Here is a 21,364-nt window from a genome sequence, read left to right as displayed (position 1 = left end):
CAATCCGGCATCCATAAAAGACCAAAAAGTATTAAACTCATGTAACTGTACCCTCAACGACTATCTTTTGTGTTATTTTTAAACCGGTTGAGTGCATACGTGTGATAACATCTCTGTCGCATAGTACATACGTGATAATAGAATTTTTGTTACGCAACATACAATTCTTAGGACACAGTGATAACAGTTATCGCAAAGCAATCGTCGGCGCAAGTACGTCCTGTTACTGTACTAAATACTGTACTGTACTGTTAATTCAATTTAACCTCTCGCGATAACGTGACATCGATATAATTTTAATGAATACAATTTCCCACAGTATTAACAGTGAAGGCGCTCGCAAATCCTTTTGGGTAGAAAATCCTATTTTACATTAATTATCATCAATTATCAAAATATACCCTTTAATAGAATTTAAATATAGGATTTGTCCTACAATTTATCCTCGCGTGTGTGTACAAATTGTGATCAGATAGAAATTTGAACACGATGAACCTACCGAACCTACCGCGAGTATTGATAACTAGCAATGATACGCCGGCTCCCGGCATCGATTTGCTCCGAACCAAGTGAGTACGAATAAATTTTAGATGCCCGCAAAATTAGATCATACTGCTTATATTGTCGGTACAGATGCGACGTTACTATTATACCAGCCGCTGTAAGCACGCGGGAACAAGTGTTGCAAGCTCTCCCAGGACACGACGCTGTGTTTCTCAGCAATCATCAGTATGTGAACAGCGAATTCCTTGATATCGCCGGTAAATCGTATTCAATCTAAGTAACTTTAAATAATGTTTTATAATAAATAGTTACCTTATCCATTTACTGTAACGCCTGTAACACAGGAACTATCAAAGTTACTAACAATTGCCCTGAAGTTTAATACAAAACTGAAATATTATAGATGGACAAGCATATGCTGTATCATTGAGAGAAAAGGATAAATAATTGATTACAGAATCTTGTTGAGTAATAAATTAACAGATATTTTAATATTGTTTTTCAGGTTCAAAGTTGAAAGTTGTATCAACGATGTCGGCTGGATACGATCACTTGGATGTTCCCGAAATTAAGAAGAGAGGAATTAAGGTGGGACACACGCCTAATGTATTATCTGCCGCAGTTGCGGAAATTGCCGTGCTCTTAATCTTATCCGCGATGAGACGCGCTCACGAAGGTCGTCTGAAACTGGAACAGTAATTCGCATTTTATTTCATTTTAAATCATACAAAAATTAATCCTCTATTATTCCGACTATTTAAGAGACTCCGTACGACTCAAGAGATGTATATATCGCGATATATCAGGATATATCGTGTTTTTCATCTTTTTCTTTTACATAATTATAATAGTTATGTTCACTAAGATGGCCGTGTCTTTCATCTTATCGAAAACATTATCATTAAAGAGTCCTCTGGTTTCATTGTTCAATGGGGCAGCAATTATGGGGATGTCACTTTGCTCCAAAAAAAAACTCGTAACTTAAGGTCGCTTATCAAATTAAAATATAGAGGATTAATTAAGATGTGAAATGTATAAATTACATGCTAAACGAAACACGGCTATAAATATATATCATAATCTAATTAAGAGGTCAGATGGAATTTAGACCACAATGGCTATTGGGACAGGATGTACAGAGATCTACTGTCGGGTTATTTGGTCTTGGAAATATTGGTCAAGCAATCGTTAAGCGATTAATGGGATTCGAGGTGGGGCGTTTTATCTATACAGGACACTCGCGTAAGAAAGCAGGTACGTTATATGATAAACATTTTTAATAAACTTTCTTAATTATATTCTACATCTGTATAAAAGGATTTTAAGAGACTTAAATATCCCTTCTCCACCCACCTATGAGTGTCACGCGCGTGTATATATATATATATGTGTTTATGTATAACATCCTGTATACAAAAACAATTGCTGCAAATTATTATTTACACTGACAATTGCACTTACACTCTAACTGGTTTTTTTACCCCCATCGTAATTTTCAAAAATACATTTTTTACATTTATTCTACTAAATAATTATGTCAGGGTATAGTAAACTCTAGTGATTCGCGGAAATCTTTACCATATTTATTTTGGGATAGTAAACTTGTAAAATATTGATTTGTAGACATTTTTTAGACAATAAATGACAAACTTCTTTTTGAAAATAAATAACATCCAGGTGATGAACTTGGAGCAACATTCGTATCTCTGGACGAGCTTCTGGAGCAAAGTGACATCCTCGTAATTGCTGCCCCATTGAACAATGAAACCAGAGGACTCTTTAATGATAATATTTTCGATAAAATGAAAGACACGGCCATCTTAGTGAACATAGCTCGCGGCCAGATCGTAAACACCGATTCGCTTGTGAGAGCTCTTCGTAATAAGAAAATATTCGCTGCTGGGTTAGATGTTACCGATCCAGAACCGTTACCAACGGACCACGAACTTCTAAAGCTGCCTAATGTCGGTCAGTAGTTTTTTATTTAATTTATATATTTCATAATTATAATGTATAATTAGTTTTTTTTTTCATGTGAAGCGCACATATTATCGATTTTTATGCTGTATATACAATATTACAGAAATCTTGCCACATTTGGGTACTGCGACGCTCAAAACTCGCAATAATATGTCAATAACTGCAGCTCAGAACATTTTAAATGGTCTCGAAGGCAAATCTTTGGTGTATCCTTTATAATAATTTTTCTTACATTCAGCCTTATATGATTTACAGATTACTTTTACATTATCTGTGCATAATAAATATCATTAGAAAAACTGGTATTTATCGATTTAATATAGAAATTCCTGTCTCTTTTTATGCATTTACGAATATAACTTGCTTATCGAATTACAATCTTAATTTGATTATTCATAATTGCAATAAAAACTCTATATCATTAAAAGCGATAACGAGTTCAATGGGACGATCAAGCGGATTACTGAGCACATGGCGCGTAAACCGCGTACCGTTTGATTGAACGAAAACTATTCAAACTTTAACTCATGTGAAAATATCTCGGTTAATATTAAAAATATTCAAAAACTGTGAAGAACTTTTCGACTAAGTTATTTATATAGAATATGCGGCTTTTTTTAACATACACGAGTGAGACACCCTGTATATATACATATATACAGGGTATATGTACATACATACAGAGTGTTCTACTTTAATCAATACACAGCTTAATATCTCGGAAATAAAGAAAGATATGAAAAAGTCTTCAATAAAATTTGTAAAATTTCGAGAGGGAAAAATATGCTAACATTTACTTGACCTTGAATTGATCTTCAAATCTCTGTCAATGTTAATTTTAATTTTTTGTTGGTGGAATTTCTTTAACATAAATCAATTTCTTTGGTTATCAGTATAAAAATACTGATAAGTTCGGTAAGTAAAATAAAATCGTGCAAAAGTATATAATTTTCCAAGATATTTTACATTTTAATCTTACTTCCAATTACTTATTAGTACAAGATATGAAATATCTTTATCCACTTTTGTATAAGGGAGACCGGGACCAGTCGGCTACCGGGATAACTTTGCAGAACCAGTTATTTTTAATATTTTATAACAAATTACAAAATTAAGCAAGATTTTTAAACATATCAAAGATGACTTTGAAATCCTGGTTTGCTTGATTCTGAAATCTGTTAAAGAACAGTAGAAATAATCGATTTTGTCAATTTATCTCAGGTGGCCAAATAGCCTCGATTTTCCCTATATATTTCTTCCCTAAACAATCTCTTATTCTATTATTGTTATTTCATCTTTGACTCAACAGTGTTTAAGAAAATGAGCGGTAAGCTCACTTTAATATTTTCGTACGTAGAATGACGGGTGAAATCGATTGCTGAGTGTGAAGAAAAAACAAAGAGAAACCTTTTATCCTGCGAACAGCTTATGAATTACTTGAGCATCGAGTAACTCATAGGCTGCGCGCGGGGTAACAACATAAGGGGAATACCACGAGGCGGAACCTCTCAAAAATTGGCCGAAAAGTGTATCGCTTGCTGAATTCTGCTTTAGACGAACTTCTAGAGTAGAGTGACTTTCTCGTAATCGCGACTTCATTTGACAATAAAATCAAAGAACTTTTCAATAAAAATGCTTTCTGTAAGATACAACTATTTTCGTAAACATAGTTCACGCAATAAGATCGTAAATGCCGATTTGTTTATGAGATCTCTTAGTAATAAGAAAATATTTGCTGCTATGGATTAGATATTATTGCTCGAGGAACATTATCATCGAACTATACACTTCTAAATCTACCTAATACCGATTAGTATTCAAATCTACCTAATATCGATTAGTATTAGTTTTTCTGAGAATTCATAATTATATCATATTAGTTCTTTTCACATGAATAAGCGCATTATATTATCGATTTTTATTCTGTACATATATTACAGAAAAATTTTCCCACATGTGAGTTGATCGATAAGATAATTAATATGTCGATAATTGCAACACAGAGTATTTTAAATAGTCTCAAGGACAAACCCTTGGTATATTCTTTATAGTTCTTTTCCTGTACATTTAGTCTTGTATGATTTATATATTATATTATTTATGCATAATAAATATTACTATAAAGATAACTATTTATCGATATGTGATTTAATATAGAAATCCCTATTTCTTTTTACAATTATTCTTTACAAACATAACTTATTTATCAGATTAATTTGATTATTCGTAACTGTTAAAGTTTCTATGTCACTAAAAATGATAAAGCAGGTATTTTGTTAGTACAAAGTGAATTATCAAGATACTGTGGGAAATTACTTGCTAAATTTAGTTATTCTGTTTGGTATTCTGCTGGAATGACTTACTGTATATTATTTACTGCATGTGCGTATGTGTGTAGGATATGTGTAGGATATCCTCAAAAATTGTAAAACATCAGTATTACATTATTGTATTTAAACATATTTCTTGGAATTTTGTAAGATTTTCAAATTTATCCTTTATCCAATTTTTGGAAAATTATCTTTAATATTTCATTTGATTGTTGTCACATACTTTTTCATTTAATAATATTAATTGGAAAGTTTTATACTGAATAGGAATGATTTTACAGAAAAAATTTTTATATATATTTCTTTTCCTTTGACAAAAGAATCACACTTTAGTCTTTAAAATATCTTTCTGAAGTGTTTAAAGGACTATACAATATAGTTTTATTTTGAAATATACTATAATTATTCCTGCTCTCAGAATATATATATATATATATATATATATATATATATATATATATATATGGATACGCTTTTGATATCATACAAAAGCGTTAGCAAATAGAAATATAGAAACAGATCGGTTTCCACTGAGAAAAGTACTGACATTGTAACACAGGCACTGTTTGTATAACACTCACAATGATTCATAAATTTGTATCTCAGTAGTATTCAGCATTTATCACCCATAATGAACAACAGGTAACCATCAGGCTTCCACTACTGCATTTTTTAAACTACTTAAAATAGGATCAATCTTATTTTCCAATGACAATATGTGACCAGTGTTGCAATTGTGACTAGCGATGAAACTTACAACCAACGGTAATTTATTCATCTGCACCACCTAAATACCAAATAAGAACAACTAGTATACAACAAACAATTCAGTATAGTACTACAAATCATGTATAATTATATATATTTTAATAACTAAACTGCCATTATCTCATTCTATTATCTCTCTTATCAACTAATACAAATAATATTCCTATAATTCTGGCAATAATTATTATCTTCTTTATATTAATTTCTTTTATCTCAAATATTAATTAGTATATAATAGTTTATCCTAAATATATTTATATACACATTAATTATGTATTATTATATTTTAATATAAATGTTATCTGCCTATAGTATATACCTTACCTGATAATTGCTATACATGCATATAATAGTTTTATTTTTTCCAAGACCCAGTTTACTTCCCTGGTCTGTTGCCATTCCAAAAGTAGACAAGAAGCTAGCTCTCATAGCTAATTCTGGTGCCTTCTCATCGGCTACAGATATAACAGGTACTCCGTCCCTGTCTGTAATTAATATGCTATGCAGACCTTCTATACCACTTAACAAACCATATAGAAACTTCTTCAATTCCTAAAATGACAAAATATTGTCCCAATAAAATTTAAATCGTATTTAATAATTTGTGACACACACACATACACACACACACACACACACACACATACATATATATATATATATATATATGATGTATGTATGTACGTATATGACTTGCTCTAGATATTTTGCTAATTGCTAGTAATTTATTCTTGTGTAAAACACAATACTATATAAAAAGATATATTCACGATAATCAACTTTTTAGTTGCAATTAAAGACACTTCGAAAGTGAAACATAAAGGTATCTCATACGATCTCAAACATAACCTTAAACTCGGTACAAAAAAATACTTTCGTCACACATGTTTAACTTACTACTGTCATCTTCTTAAAATTATATTTTAAGACTTGTATATAATTTTATAAATGACAGTTAATTGTATATATTAGCAAAGATTCCTCTCAAGCATGCACAATTATTGAATGTAGTTATCTTTTGTAACAGGTGTATCGCGTTAAATCGGACGCGTTTGCTAACTGATGTCAGCAAACTGCTGATAACATGTCGTACCAATTTTTGCTAACAAAATATTATATTAGAAAATATTTTAATGAATTGTATTGAAATTTGATAAACTTGATGTCAGTTATGCTTGCAAAAGGAAATAGTGCAATAAAGAAACGTATACTGAAATCTCAAAATTTTTTATAATAAAAAAACTTATGCTTCTTATGTTTTTAAATAGTTTATAGGTTTATTCAATTTAATTATTCTTTAATGTATTTTTTGCGACAAATCTGTTTTAGCTAGCTTATTATATTAATTAACTCTCCAAATTAGTTGTTTTTTAATGTTAAATATTTTAATAATTAGATATATACAAACTGATGATATATCAAAGAATAACAATAACTAAAATAAAAATAATATTGAAAAGTAATGTATAATTGGTCCTTACAACTTAGATAGCAGAAGATGTCCTGGAGATATTCTCAGAATGTCTTTAGAGAGGATGTTCTGTGGAGATTTTTGTTGAGTTTTTCTTTATTTTTTGTTCAATTAAACGTATCATTTTTGCCCCTTTTTCAATGTTAAATATTCTTTCAAGAGATGTCCTATCAAAGTGATCTCTTCTTCTTTTTCCTATTTTACTTGGATTCAGGCTTATCTGTATTGCCCTTTTATCAAGGTATGTACCGAGGTACATATTCCAAAAAATCACAGGTGTTCGAACACATCTCAATGTTACGGCGGTTAAAGCTCAGTGCTCAGTGCTCAGTGTTGGTTCCAGGGATTACTCAGAAAAACCCCAACACCATTACCAAGGCGGTTAAAACTAACTCAACTTCAATATTTGGCTCCAGGCCTCTCTAAGAGTTATGCTCCAACGCCATTATTCCGATTTATGACATATTTCGAGAGTAAAGTCTTGGAAAATTCCAAGGCACGTTCCAAAAAATCATAATGTTCGAACTTGGTCGAACACATCTTGTCGTAACGGCGGTTAAGCCGAGACTTGCGGTTAAAACTAGTGATAGGCGATGTTGCTTCGATTAATCGATGTTCGATGTTTTTTTAGAAATAATCTGTGTTTTTAGATTCGATTAATTGATTTTTCAAAGTAAATTCAGGCTTGGTTACACCATTATTTTGGCTTTAAGCGAAATTTAAACATATCTATCTTTATCTTTCTTTCTAAATAAATAAAGACAGACATATATTTAAGTCTCATTTCAAACCAAACTAACCTAGGTACAACCTAATCTAAATAGGTGCATTCAGTACTATACCTAGAAATCCTTTAATAAGACATCATCGCCTGTAGATACTAGATTCGCCATGTTTGGGTCCAAACCGGAAGTATACGTACCTCACTTTAACTTATTGCACCAGGGCATCAATCATAAATCTTTTCACGTGAGTTTAATTTTACTATCGATCATATAACTTTTACTATCGATCATATAATTTTACCATCGATCATATAACATTTTTCTCTAGCATGAAATCGTGAAAAGTGAGCAATTTATAAATATTCGTGATAATTATTATAAACTTGTTTTATTTAATGCACATCTGTATTTATAATATAATGCATATACTGTTGTAATCTTTTCTTTGTATATTTTAGGAAAAATTCTTTATCATATAATTTCAATTTTAAAAAAGTATGCAATCATACAAAATAAAATTCACTGAAGCAGTTGTCCACAATGTTTTCAATTGCAGAATACGCATGCGTAATATTACAATTTATATATTTGCGCATGATGATAGTATTATACTATTTTTCACGTTTTAGCCATAAACTGTGTAGGCTAAAACGTGAAAAGTAAGTGTGCGTATTTTTTAGTATTTATATGGTAAAATAAAATAATCTAGTGATTTCTTTGTTGGGTGTTAGGCCATGGATGCTTCCAAAATACCCAAAGTTGGGTCGAGTTGAGTGGGAGCGTCCCGATTGACCACGGTACGATTGGACACAACCAACCGATGAAAAGAATTATCTAGTGAATTACTAGGTCGAACCAATCATTACAATCTGTGTCCAATCGTATCGTGATCAATCGGGTCCTACCCGAGTTGAGTTATAGTGTGTTCGACTAGCCCTGGATTAATCGCTCCGAGAGCGATTAATGACATCATAAGTCTCTACTAGCCAATCATAAAGCTTATAAGTATTGTTTGACCAATAAACATAGACTGAATAATGGGTTAACACAAAGCCAGTTGAACATGCTTAGGAAACTACGATTTGCGGACAGCATTGATTTTCTGTTACCATTTGAAGAAAACTGCTGCAGAATCGCATCGAATGCTTGTCGAAGCTTACGGTGAGCATGCTCTTGGTAAATCACAGTGCTTTGAGTGGTTTAAAAAATTCAAAAGTGGCGATTTTGACGTGAGAAACGAAGAACGTGGAAGACCACCGAAAAAGTTTGAAGACAGCGAATTGCAAGCATTGTTGGATGAGGATGACACTCAAACGCAACAACAACTCGCGGATCAATTAAATGTGACACGAGAAGCCGTCTCCATACGTTTGAAAGCCATGGGAAAGATCCAGAAGATGGGAAAATGGGTTCCACATGAACTGAATGAAAGACAGCAGGAAAACCGAAAAACCACTTGCGAAATGCTGCTCGCCAGGTACAAAAGAAAGTCATTTCTCCATCGAATTGTGACTGGCGATGAAAAGTGGATATATTTTGAGAATCCTAAGCGTAAAAGATCATGGGTAACTCCAGGCGAACCATCGACATCGACTGCAAGGCCAAATCGCTATGGACGGAAGACAATGCTCTGTGTTTGGTGGGATCAGAAGGGTGTGATCTATTATGAGTTGCTAAAACCTGGCCAAACCGTTAATACTGAACGCTACCGACAACAAATGATCGATTTGAATCAAGCTTTGCGTGAAAAACGACCAGAATATAAAAAAAGGCAACACAAAGTGATTTTGCTTCATGATAATGCACCATCACACACAGCAAAACTAGTCAAGGAAATGATTGAGGCGTTTAGTTGGGAAATACTTTCGCATGCGGCTTACTCACCAGACTTGGCTCTGTCCGATTACTATTTATTTGCATCAATGGGACACGCACTTGCTAAACAGCGCTTCACTTCTTACGAAAATGTATGAAAATGGCTCGATGACTGGTTTGCCTCAAAAGAGCAACAGTTTTTTTGGCGTGGCATCCACAAATTGTCAGACAGGTGGGAAAAATGTATAGCTAGCGATGGGCAATACTTCGAATAAAATATTTTTTATCATTTTCATACAATAAACGTGTATTTTCTATACAAAAATTCCGGCTTCATATTTACATACCTGGTAGAGTTACTTGATTTCGTGAACAATGAAAAAGTTTACGTGAAATCGATAGAGCGAAAAGTGAAAAGTGAAAAGATTCGCTCGAAGTTACGTGATCGCTGCCCTGGGCTGCATTCGGAAACGTCACCCAAGTGTATCCGTTACGTTGGAGTGAGCAAGATACAAGAGATAAAAAGAGAGGAAGAGTATTCGAGTGACGTTTCCGAACGCAGCCCTGCTCGAGAATTTTGCAAAGCACATCATGCGCGCATAATCTATGGCCGGTATTCACCAATAAACTTAAGGTGCAAACCCATGCAGCGGAATAACGGAGCGCGGAACGAGAGCGGAACCAAACACGCGCGTTCCACAGTTTTCGCTCGTGATTACTTCCGCTCATGATTGGTTCCGTTCTCGTTCCGCGCTCTGGGCTGTTATGTTTCCTGTATCTCATCACAGCAGTAGCATAATATTGTAACGTCCGGATCTATTTTAGAACATTAACAATATATTATTATAGACCGGGAGGCCGACTTGTCTGATTTCAGACATCACTAGATATTTTATCCCTATGTTACTAGATGTAAGTACGTGCGCATATGCATATTCGCGAGCGTTAAAACATTATAATTAAAATACCGAATGCTGCGTGCTGCTGGAGAGTCTCGAAATCAACGGATCGACCCAAAGAAACCGCTATCGCTCAGTGCGATAAGCCAACATAAACATGAGCAAGCCAACATAAACAGGAGCATGAAAACTGAATCCCAAACATCACTCAGGACACCGACGCGGTGACATCATGCAAAGGAATGAATCTCTTCCCTCGCCATAACTCCATGGACCAATCGGAGAACGACTCTCAGCGATAAAGCGACATATAAAAGCGCGCGCATTTGTAGAGAAGGCAATATATATAATTATTTTCTTCTCATAGTTAGTCTCTGGTAGCTTCGTGTACTTATTCAGCATATTATACTTAGTCGTAAAATCCGACTGTGTTGCAATTACTTTGCCTACCCTTCATATTTCAAACGTTGCGAAATCAAATTCTGAATCGCGGGCCGCATCAACCCGCGTGGTATCGGAACATCCGAGGCCGAGCCAGGAGAACAAGCACCGCTGATTTTCCGCCAGATTCATCAATCGTTTCGCCAGGCTCCCGAGACCCAGGGTAAACTCGGTGAAAAGCAGAGTGACCCAAAAGCGGAGCCATCACTCTGTTGACCGTCCACGTAAGTCACTGATTTCACTACTTTCAAATTTCCCTATATAGTTATTTATCGTGGACGTAACAATATATTCCGTATTTATCACGTCACTAGATTTTCACTTTTCCGCCAGCATATTTCATGGCTAACAAGTTCACGTGAAAAGTTTCATGTTTCTATGCTTCGCCGAGTTTAGTGATCACGAGTTCACGTGAAACTTTTCACGTTTCCGCCCTAGGGGAAAAGTTACATGATCGCTGCCCAGGGCACTCAGTGATCCCAGATAGGTACATTTTTCCGCGCATGCATGAAACAGCTTCAATGAAGTATATATAATTTTATACATTAAATTCTATATATAATTTTATAAATTAAATTCAATATATGTTATTCTTTTTTTATGAGCAAACATAATTTGGCTCAACGGCACTCTCTTTTTAGAACATTATATACTTCATTGAAGCTGTTTTCGTCGCGCATGCGCGAAAAAGCGGGCCTATCTGTGGTCTGTTCTTTTCGGCTGCACTGCTGAACTGCAGTGCAATAAGTTAAAGTGAAACAAGATATGTTTTCTCACTCTAACTTATTGCACCAGTTCAACAGTGCAGCTGAAAAGAACAGACCACTGGGATCACTGGGTGTACTCCTTACTGATGTAAACTTTGGAGCCCAATTTCTTAACTTGAAAGGGCTTACTCAAATCGATAAAAATTTTAATGCATCTTTATTCGCTGTTGATAATCTACCAAATCTCATTTCAGAATCGTGCCGCACAATGAGTAAGGCGGATGTTATATTTAAGGATAGTCTGAAGTTATATTCTATCACGTTATTTTCACCGACGGCTCGAAGATGGTTGATGGTCTTGGAGGGTACGCCTGTTACTTCGAATGGAACAAAAAATACATTATGGGCTCTACAAATAGTTATTTTTCTATTTTTGAAATCGAAGCCTTAGCTATTATCAAAGCCATTTCGTATATAAAATCACAAATTGGGACTAATTATTTAATCGTTACCGACGCTAAAAGCGTGGTAACAGCTATTAGCTCGGTGGATTACCAAGGATCTAAACCACACTATATATATGTGATCAAGAAACTCTTGCTCTCGGCCAATAACTTTGGTAGTAATATAATGATTGCCTGGGCCCCTGGGCACATTAATCTTTATGGCAATGATCTAGTAGACTTTCTCGCATCGCAGGCAACACATCAGAGTACAAATCTTGTTGCTCATCATGAAAACCGCTATTTTTATTCTAACTTCTGTTCAGCAACTTTGAAACACTATAAACAGATTTCATACTCTATATTGGAACAAACTGCTTCATATAAAGGCTACAGATATTTTAATAGAACCAGAAACAAAGAGTTGTCAAATCCATGGTTCAAGCAATTTAAGCATATTCCTAGAAAGTACATTGTTATAATTAATAGACTTAGGTCATTTCATACCAGGTGCAACTTGTACATGTGCAACTGTACATTTGTACGACAAAGGCATAACTACAAATAAATCCTGCCCGTGTGGTCACGATTCTCAATCAGCGAATCATCTTTTTTTTGATTGTATTGACTTTAAAAGGCATGCTGATGCATTGCTATTGGATCTGCATAGATTTAATCTTTCAAAGGACATACACGAACTCGCATTCATTGAAACACCGATTGTTTTAGACATCGTTTGTAAATTCTTAAAAAACTCGGATATCAGTATTTGAATTAAGCGGCCATCTTATGGCTGCTCAAATCTGTTGGAAACACCAGATGGCGATGGATTCTATCCGGGGCCAAACCAAGAAGGAAGGAAGGGCGTACTGCGTGCGCGTGATGTACCTTGAGCGCTTTGAAGAAAATACCTCCATGGCTCACAGAATAGTGATAATTTGTAAACTTTCATCAGCTGTTATCGAAAAATTCTGTGACAACTAAAATAGATCATTAAAAAAAACGAAAATTAGGAAGAAAAAAGTTTGTTATTATATCCTAAAGAAATTATCTAAGAGAAAAGTAAAGGAGAAATATAGAGGACGGTTCTGACAGATACGTTGATAAGAGAAAAAGAGCAGAAAAAATATAGCTGAATACTGTGTGGCGTGTAGGAGAATTAAATGAACTGAGGAAAACAGTAACGGCAAGTAGCGGGTAGAATGGTAGTGATGCGGAAGAAGATATGGCCGCGGACTGCCGGCGATCTAGCGTCGATGGTTTTCGTATTGACCATAGTGCCATTGATATATTGGTTCGGATTGTGGGTGGTATTGCCGGAATTCTACAAGGACGAGAGCTTGCAATACACGCTACACTTTGTTCTCGGTACTTTCATCATGCTAAATATAGTAGGCAACTACACGTATACGGTGCTGTGTGACACCAGTACCGTCAGGAACGTGATGTCAATAGGCACAGCAAAACCAGAGAACGGGTGGTGGCTGTGCGTGGCTTGCGAGACCCTATCGCCACCGCGATCATGGCATTGCCACACCTGTGACATTTGCATTCTCAAGCGCAATCACCATTGCATATTTGCTGGCTACTGCATAGGCTTCTACAATCACCGTTATTTCATCATGTTTTTATGGTATTTGTTCCTCGGCGCAGCGTACGCCTTCTGTTACGGCAGCTTTTTTGTTTGGAGTAGGGTACCTTTCGAGTTCTCAACAGTTCTTAGAATGGTTTTCCCTTTAGTGATCTTCTTTTTTGGTATCGATATGTCCATCGATCAGTTCTACTTGGTGCTGTACGTTGTGTCGTTCGTAGGCACTCTGTATGCGGGAGTGTTGTGTATTTATCATTTCAATTTGATATTTAGAGGTGTTGTAAGTAATGAGAGTAACAAAAATAATTATATGTATAACATGGGTTGGAAGGACAATATTAAAGATGTATTTGGAGAACGATGGTATTTGACATGGTTGCTTCCTTATGTAAAATCACAGTTACCTCATGATGGCACCTCATGGTGTAATATGTGTTTAAAGAACGATTGAATCGTTTTTGTGAAATTACATTTATACAAGATGTCTTGAAGCATTAGTTTGTTTATATTGCTAACATCAACAATGTTGTTTTCATGATTGGAATTGTAAAAAAATTAACTCACTGCTTGGGAAAATTATATTTGTTTAATTAAAAACAGTGCTAAAAGTAAAACTATTAAAAATTGCAGTGCATTTTGAAATTTGTCATACATTCATAATATAATGTGTGTATGCACATTGATGTATATTCTTTGTAAATATTGTAATTATATCATACATATATATTAATTGTATTTGTGAAACTAACAGACGATATAATTATATATGTAATAAATTTATTGGAACATATCCATTATACGGATAATTGTGTAATAATTGTCCCTCTCTCTCTCTCTTAGACCTTTGGAGTTTTACAGGGTGTTTTATCTTTCCCCTGCCCAATAAGTACATAGTTTTTCAACATTTAATACATCTTTATAGCTAAGCTCTAAATTAAAAATCTATTAAAATGAAATCTGCTTAAAATTAATCGGAGAAAATAGATTTGCTGTCCATTTGATCGTCCGAAGCATAGTTTGCGAAATATTGTTTTCTCGATCGTTTGTATTTCGTGAACTAGTGACATCTCGACATTTTCGTTCGGAATTTTTCGACTCAAATTTTCTGAGAAATAACGTTATATACCTAGTGGACGGGGGAAGATACACTCTGTATATATCAAATTATATTAATTATTAACTATTTGTATTCTAATGTTAGATGAGAGTATATATAAAAACTTTTAAAATTTCTTCTTTTAAAAGCATTCTTCTTCAGCATGGGTATGTAAATGTAGGGAATCTCTGATGCGTATTAATTATACCTTATACATTTATTTTTTTTCATATTTTCAAATATGCGAAATTATATTTAACTGCATACACATTAGAATCTTACATTAGAAAACTGTACATAAAAAGGCCATGACATAATGTGCATGATATACAGCAGAAACCTATTTTTCTTAAAAATCTATGTACAGATGGATTCACAAAATATTAACTTTCAATCAGATTATAGGTATATCACAATCATATTTCTTATACAATCTCTTTAAATGTACAAGCAGAATTGCGCGCTGGTTAGATATAGACTAGTTTACATTATACAATTTTTTACTTACATTATAAAATTTTATTCGCTTAATTTATCATATACATTTATTCGCTTAATTTATCATATACATTAACAGCTATGGATTCGATTTTTCACTAGAATGCCTACTTCAAACAGTATAAAGCTTTATAATGTTAAATAAACAAAAAAATGTATATAAAACTGATATAAAAATATAAATAGAAAAAGGATATGTAAATATGCGATTTGCTGTTTGATATCTTGCAATAACCAGTAATGTTTATATTATTCAGCGTTTAGGGTTTACAATTGTAGTGATGTTATAAATTTGATAAAAAATTATTTGTCACAGCATTAAAAACTCTTATATGCTGACAAAGAAGTGTTGGATGTTTATGTTGCACGCTACCTATGTTATAATCTTTGATCAAAGATCTTATTTTATGACGATTATAGATACATAAGTCCTTATTCTGAATTCTCTCTTTTATTGATAGAAATACTTCTTTTTTATCAATAGAAATGCTTCTCTAAATGTGACTGAAAACCAATAAAAAGGCTTATATACCATACTTAGAAAAGCGCTTTTGTCGATAAAAAAGAGAGCTTAGAATAAAGGTCATAATTTCTAATATATTAAAGAAAATATGTGATAAGAGCATTACTCTTCAGATACGTGTAGTGATCAAATAAATATAATCGTTATATATTACTTATGTCTGTATCAATTGTATACATTATATATTCCATTGTATATATCTATATTGCTATATCTTCTATGTATGACGAGTTTTGTATATCATATATATGTAAAATTCTATAATAAGGATATATATATCTTCAAACAAGTTTTAGAGGACTAAACCATAAGTTGGAATTAAATACTTAAAGCAATAATTCTCAATTTTTCCTTGTAACTCGCCGAAAAATACATTTTTCTTTCCTATATACTGGGAATAGTTAAAATAAATTTTTAAAATGCTTAAAATAAGTTTAATCTACTTTTACTAAGATAAAAACTTTTTGAAAGTAACATACTTAACTGTATATATATAGCTGCAATATCTCGGTTTTATCGTCTTTGCTATTGGCAGTATTAATTACTTATTTACTTATTACATTACACGGCACCAACAAAGGTAAGTTTTCCCCGTTGAATTGCATATGCCAATGCAGACGTAAATGTACAACTTGGAGCCAGAAGATATTATATGCTTTGAATTTGTACAACATTATTTTTTTTAGTCAAAACATCTCGAAATCGGGACGATATTTGCAAATTTAGTTTTAGGAATGTTTTGCACGCGCAAGAATGATTACGTGCGATGAGTAGAGTTTGAAGCAAAAAAAGAAGAGAAGTATCACACAGTCATCAGATTTATGTGACTTCTCTTCTTTTTATAACTTTCCTCCTGTGCCCACATTCTCCTCTTATAACTTTTGAGCTCTCTTGAACATACCAACGTGAATATTACAGACGACATAACATACAACACTAGCCAGATGCTGATGTCGAATCCATTCAGGCCCTCTCCGGAAGTGGCACGCTTGGCTTCCATAGCGAGTCTCTCCGGCCTCTTCACTCTCGACCCATTGCCATTGATCATACCATCGGTACTGTCGCTATTGTCAATCCCGTCGTACTTAATGCCGCTATAGCTATATTTGCGCTTCAGATATCGTAACACCTCCTCCTCGTTCCAGCTACCATTAGCAAATTTACAGCTTACGCAGTGCTCAATCGAAGGGTACTGTATTTTCTTGTGCTCGGGATCTTCCGTGTTATCGCCCGAAAGCCGTGCATTCACTTCATTGTGAGCTCGCCATAGCCAGAGCACACTTTCGTCTTTGCTACGCACATCGAATATACCATTCCTCGCGGCCATTTCCACGAAGTGAGTGGCACAGTCGGCGCATCCGAAGAAAATCTTGATGTAGCCGTGCATCGCTCGCAGCACTGTCGCGGGATTATCCTGCAAGAAGGCTTGAGACTTATCCCTATCTTCTAGCGCGAAGTTCACGGTCAACGTATGAAACATTGTCCACAAGCCGCAAGGATAACCTCTGTACGAATTCGCACTACCTTTGCACCCTATCCATCGACGAGGTGCCGAATATACTGGCGACATCTCTTCTTCCGTTGTCTTCACTAACTGACTGAATTCTTCACCGGTTACGCGGATTTTGCTTTCGATAACGTCACGGATTACCTCCAGATACATATTGCTTCGTTGTAAAGGAAAATACGCTGCTAGTACCGCTAGATATCTTCGTAACGCCTCCATTTTCTCGTCTTCTATCGACTTTATTAGTGGTATCTCGTGATTGATTGAATATCGTAGTGCATTTTCCAAATCGAGCTGATACAGACGGTCATCTGTCTTTTTCTTCGGTGTTGATTGTCGTTCTCCTTCGTGAGCTTTTTCGATCGTCACTGCGACTGTTGTTTGATGCGCGTCACGCGACGTCGTTGACGTTGACGTCGTCGTAGTCATCATCGTCGTTGTCGTTGTCGTCATTGTACTCGCCCCGTAGATATTCACTCCTCTCGCAATCACGTAATCCTTGATGGCGCGTCGAACACCTTGCCTCGTCGGTATTCTAACGTTGATTACTCTGTGCGATTCGTTACGGCTAAAGCCTATCAAAGTCGGGAATTTTGTCACCTTGTTCGTCACGCACAGCAACTCATTGTCAGAGGTCACTCTGCGTATCTGCAAGCTGTTGATCCTGTGTAGATCAAGAATTACTTCGGTACCTAAATGGGAATCTGTTTCCTCGAAAATTAGGAAGAAATGCTTTACGTTACTGGAAGCTGTTTTCCATACGTCTGTTATTTCGACGTTCCTGCAATCAGTAAGGTTGTTTTGGAAATATTATGAACGAATCTTTTTTGAAGAGCGAAGGATGGAATTTCCTTTTTTAACAACAAATTTGCAAATTTTTAGCAACAAAATTGCGATTTAAGTGTGAAATATTTATGATACATTACCTATATGGTGCAATGTTAGGCCATGTGGATCCTCGTCCTTCCTGCTGTTCTGTTTCAAGTTTACTAACTAAATTGTGTCTTACTGAATCAATACCGTCTCCTTTCTCTATTACTACACCCAGAGACGGTGGATGCGCATTCACGGAGAAATACTTCAACATCGGATAATGCATAATCTCATAATCGCGACAGATCGGATTGTTCTCGTCATTGGCGCAATCTATCGCGGCAACTACTACGATGTCGTTCCAAGCTGAAATATGGTTTTGTTTTCATTCATTTCTATAATGTGAATACATATAAATAAAAAACTTCATGATATCGTCTATAGAATTGTGACTACAAAAACTGGGACACTAATAGATCGTTTTTAATGGAATTAAAAAATAAATAAATAAATCAGTAGAAACAAACGAGGACTTGAGGTTCTTTGTCGCGGACCTCTTAATTAGTGACGTCAGAGGCGAGAAAGAACATGCCCAAAAATTTTGCATGCCATTTTTAAGTAAAAAAATATTTGTATAAAAGAATACTTCACATTACTTGTGTGCACTTGTGATATGCTCAGAAAACTAACCTTTTCTCTTGACTGTCAATAAATAGCCATAAACTTAACGTAGTTCTGTATGTGTTTTGCAAATGATCTCTGAAGTGTTTTTTCACTCAAACATCTTTTCATTTAAAAATGACAAGCAAGAATTTTCAGCGCGTCATTCCTTACCTCTGATCGCAATTACCATTGCAATTTAACATAGCTGTGACAAGTATCTAAGAGCCTTAAATAAACATAGATTTTCCAATTAATTGTTTTTGTTTGCCTCGTAAATTGAGTTCCTTCTATAATTATATATATATTGTAGAATAAATAATGTTACAGAGAGTTTGAAACATTAGTAATTCTCAGAATTTAAGAACTTGTCAAAAACATTATTATGAATATGTCTAAAATAGATGTTGAAACTATTGATTAATTAACCATTTTTATATAATTATCTGCTCAAAATAGAAAACTTACAGAGAATATCACTTGCCAAAGCTTTCCAAGTAGGTGCAAATCTATAACAGAAACCACACCAGCTATTATAGAATTCGACCAGCCATCCCTTGGTGCTACCATATATAGTTGTCCTGAAGTTTGTAGCGTTAAGGATCATTACATCATCGCTGGCATTGTATAAGCCTTGGCTACCTATCAGATTTTGATATTGATCCTTGCGTCCTACACCAGCTGTGCTGTTCTGAACTGTCATTAGAATGATGAGTAGGCACAATCTCAGCATAATTTCTGCTACACCCAGTTGCTTCATCTTGTGTCTCTGATATCTGACATTAGAGTCTAATCACTCTGTTTTTTCTATAAATAAACAATGTCAATATGGAATCAGAGTAAACATATATATGTCACTATCTTTGATACTCATGTTGTATTTTACTAGGACTTATATATTTGCACATATGTATAAGCAATATTCCAATTATATAAAGAAAGATAGCTTATACATAATTCCAAGTATTTTTATAATTTAGATATGACATCTTATGTTGTATGAAAATATCAGGTTCTTGGAAATAATCAAAAGCTATTAAAAAATATATTTTCTAATAAATAAAATACCAGTTATTAAAATTACTGTTGATTACTTTATCTTTAAAAATCTAATGACACAAATACTTAATCATAAATCAAAGTAATTTCGTTGCCAGTAAAATTTTGTTACATGCTATAAGAGAAATTCATTTGGATAATATAAAATCACGACAATATCACTATCAATATATATATATATATCGTCATAATTTAACACACAATCAATAAAAATCATATGCGATTAAGTATTATATTATACTAAATAAAATGCATTATGTGGACACCCTACCTCTCTTCGTTAACTCGTATCGTTCGAGACGCAGATTCTCAGTCAACTGACAGTCGAATGTTGAAGAACTGCACCAGTTCTACTTCAACATTAGCGTCGAAGAGTAATTTACTAATTTACTTTAATAGATGTGAATGGCACTGATCGTGACCGTGTAATTTGACAAAACCAGACATTTGATAAGTGTGTTAAATGAGTCCCCTTTGCACGCATGTGCATCAAACGCATATACTTTCTGGCTGTGTTCCTTTTGGGCGCTCACGCACTGTACAGCCTGATCTACAATATGCTCTTTGCTTCCTATTTCTTTCTCTTTATCTCTTTTTGACTCAAACCTTTGACTATGGGTGCTTACGATAACGAGTGTAGAGCGAATGAGATCTGGATTCGAGAGAATAGTATAATCACCCATCTATAACTGTAATATTCTATGGTCTGCTCTTGCTCCTGAGAGTCAATTCGGTATCTCGAAACGAAGTGAAAATTACAAAAGTGAGCACATTCACTAGGCACTGACCAATGAATATTTACGAATATTCTAGTATATTTGCTCACTTTTGTAATTTTCACTTCGTTTCGAGATACAGAAGGCCTGTTCTTTGTAGTTGCACTGCTGAACTGGTGCAATATATTGAAGTGAAACAAATATACGTTTTCTCACTCTAACTTATTGCACTAGTTCAGTAGTGCAGCTACAAAGAACAGGCCTAGAATCGACTCCCAGAAGTATACTTGTAGTTCTTGCGGAAAGAGGCACGTTGATTGGCTACCTCTTTAACGCTCGACACTCGATGCTTCCATGTAAAGGCATCTTTAGCTTGCACTCAGTGCGCTACCGAATTTGCTATTAGACCTATTGTGTAATAGTTAACATTCCGAACGTACTTATTCCATGAAATTCGTTGAATGTATATATGTGCTGTATGTTATTTATGTGAATTATAAAAAATATGGCCAATTAAACATTATTATTCAACCCAATTGAAGATAAATGTAAGAGTAATGATAATGTCAAAGTAATAATAATTCTTTGAGGTTATGGTATTTTGAAGCAACAAGTAATAAAATTAAATGCAAATCGTCAAACATCGTAATAATATTCAAGCTTTTATTTCGATATGCACAGGTAATGCTGTCGCGTGTTTTTACTTTTATATTATATAAAATTATATATAATGTTTTAATATTAGTGATTAAAAAGTATATAATTTAGCAGGTATATATATATATATATATATATATATATATATATATATATATATA

The 21,364-nt window shown here is 34.2% G+C and overlaps 5 protein-coding genes across 7 annotated transcripts in view; 3 read left to right on the top strand and 2 right to left on the bottom strand.

The window, feature by feature from the left end:
• The first annotated feature begins 65 nt into the window (after window positions 1–65).
• Window positions 66–2,789, top strand: LOC116844082 (glyoxylate reductase/hydroxypyruvate reductase-like). 2 transcript variants are annotated; one of them, XM_032815208.1, is made up of 7 exons: window positions 66–213; window positions 320–569; window positions 634–761; window positions 1,010–1,199; window positions 1,595–1,758; window positions 2,182–2,472; window positions 2,588–2,789. In XM_032815208.1, the coding sequence occupies exons 2-7, from the start codon at window positions 490–492 to the stop codon at window positions 2,701–2,703; spliced, it is 969 nt and encodes a 322-aa protein (XP_032671099.1). In that variant the 5' UTR covers window positions 66–213; window positions 320–489; the 3' UTR covers window positions 2,704–2,789. The 2 variants fall into 2 exon arrangements, with proteins under 2 accessions (XP_032671099.1, XP_032671098.1); XM_032815207.1 differs by having other exon boundaries at window positions 66–569.
• Window positions 2,790–4,489: 1,700 nt separating this feature from the next.
• On the bottom strand, window positions 4,490–6,663 carry LOC116844083 (ragulator complex protein LAMTOR3-A). The gene is made up of 3 exons (XM_032815209.1): window positions 6,480–6,663; window positions 5,907–6,134; window positions 4,490–5,601 (listed from the first exon to the last, which is right to left on the bottom strand). The coding sequence occupies exons 1-3, from the start codon at window positions 6,486–6,488 to the stop codon at window positions 5,464–5,466; spliced, it is 375 nt and encodes a 124-aa protein (XP_032671100.1). The 5' UTR covers window positions 6,489–6,663; the 3' UTR covers window positions 4,490–5,463.
• Window positions 6,664–12,912: 6,249 nt separating this feature from the next.
• LOC116844110 (probable palmitoyltransferase ZDHHC24) lies at window positions 12,913–14,464 on the top strand. The gene has a single exon (XM_032815240.1). It carries the CDS (start codon window positions 13,286–13,288, stop codon window positions 14,123–14,125), a length of 840 nt encoding a protein of 279 aa, XP_032671131.1. The 5' UTR covers window positions 12,913–13,285; the 3' UTR covers window positions 14,126–14,464.
• A 502-nt stretch (window positions 14,465–14,966) lies between these two features.
• Window positions 14,967–20,451, bottom strand: LOC116844109 (sulfhydryl oxidase 1-like). Its single transcript, XM_032815239.1, has 4 exons — window positions 20,102–20,451; window positions 19,240–19,578; window positions 18,225–18,477; window positions 14,967–18,079 (listed from the first exon to the last, which is right to left on the bottom strand). The coding sequence occupies exons 2-4, from the start codon at window positions 19,529–19,531 to the stop codon at window positions 16,594–16,596; spliced, it is 2,031 nt and encodes a 676-aa protein (XP_032671130.1). The 5' UTR covers window positions 19,532–19,578; window positions 20,102–20,451; the 3' UTR covers window positions 14,967–16,593.
• Window positions 20,452–20,930: 479 nt separating this feature from the next.
• Window positions 20,931–21,364, top strand: part of LOC116844130 (coenzyme Q-binding protein COQ10, mitochondrial) — a 2,372-nt gene continuing 1,938 nt past the window's right edge. The window contains exon 1 of one of the 2 annotated variants that reach the window (XM_032815293.1): window positions 20,931–21,094. In XM_032815293.1, the coding sequence (XP_032671184.1) occupies window positions 21,093–21,094 (2 nt within the window). In that variant the 5' untranslated portion in view covers window positions 20,931–21,092. Of the gene's footprint in view, window positions 21,228–21,364 lie in introns of both variants that reach the window. The other variant, XM_032815292.1, reaches the window with a different exon arrangement.

The sequence above is a fragment of the Odontomachus brunneus genome, unplaced genomic scaffold, assembly GCF_010583005.1.
Source record: "Odontomachus brunneus isolate Ranch 3 - 2012 unplaced genomic scaffold, Obru_v1 Obru_scaffold_039, whole genome shotgun sequence".
In the NCBI taxonomy this organism is placed as follows: domain Eukaryota; kingdom Metazoa; phylum Arthropoda; class Insecta; order Hymenoptera; family Formicidae; genus Odontomachus; species Odontomachus brunneus.
Note: the sequence above shows the minus strand (reverse complement) of the source record. Positions and strands in the feature narration are given on the sequence as shown.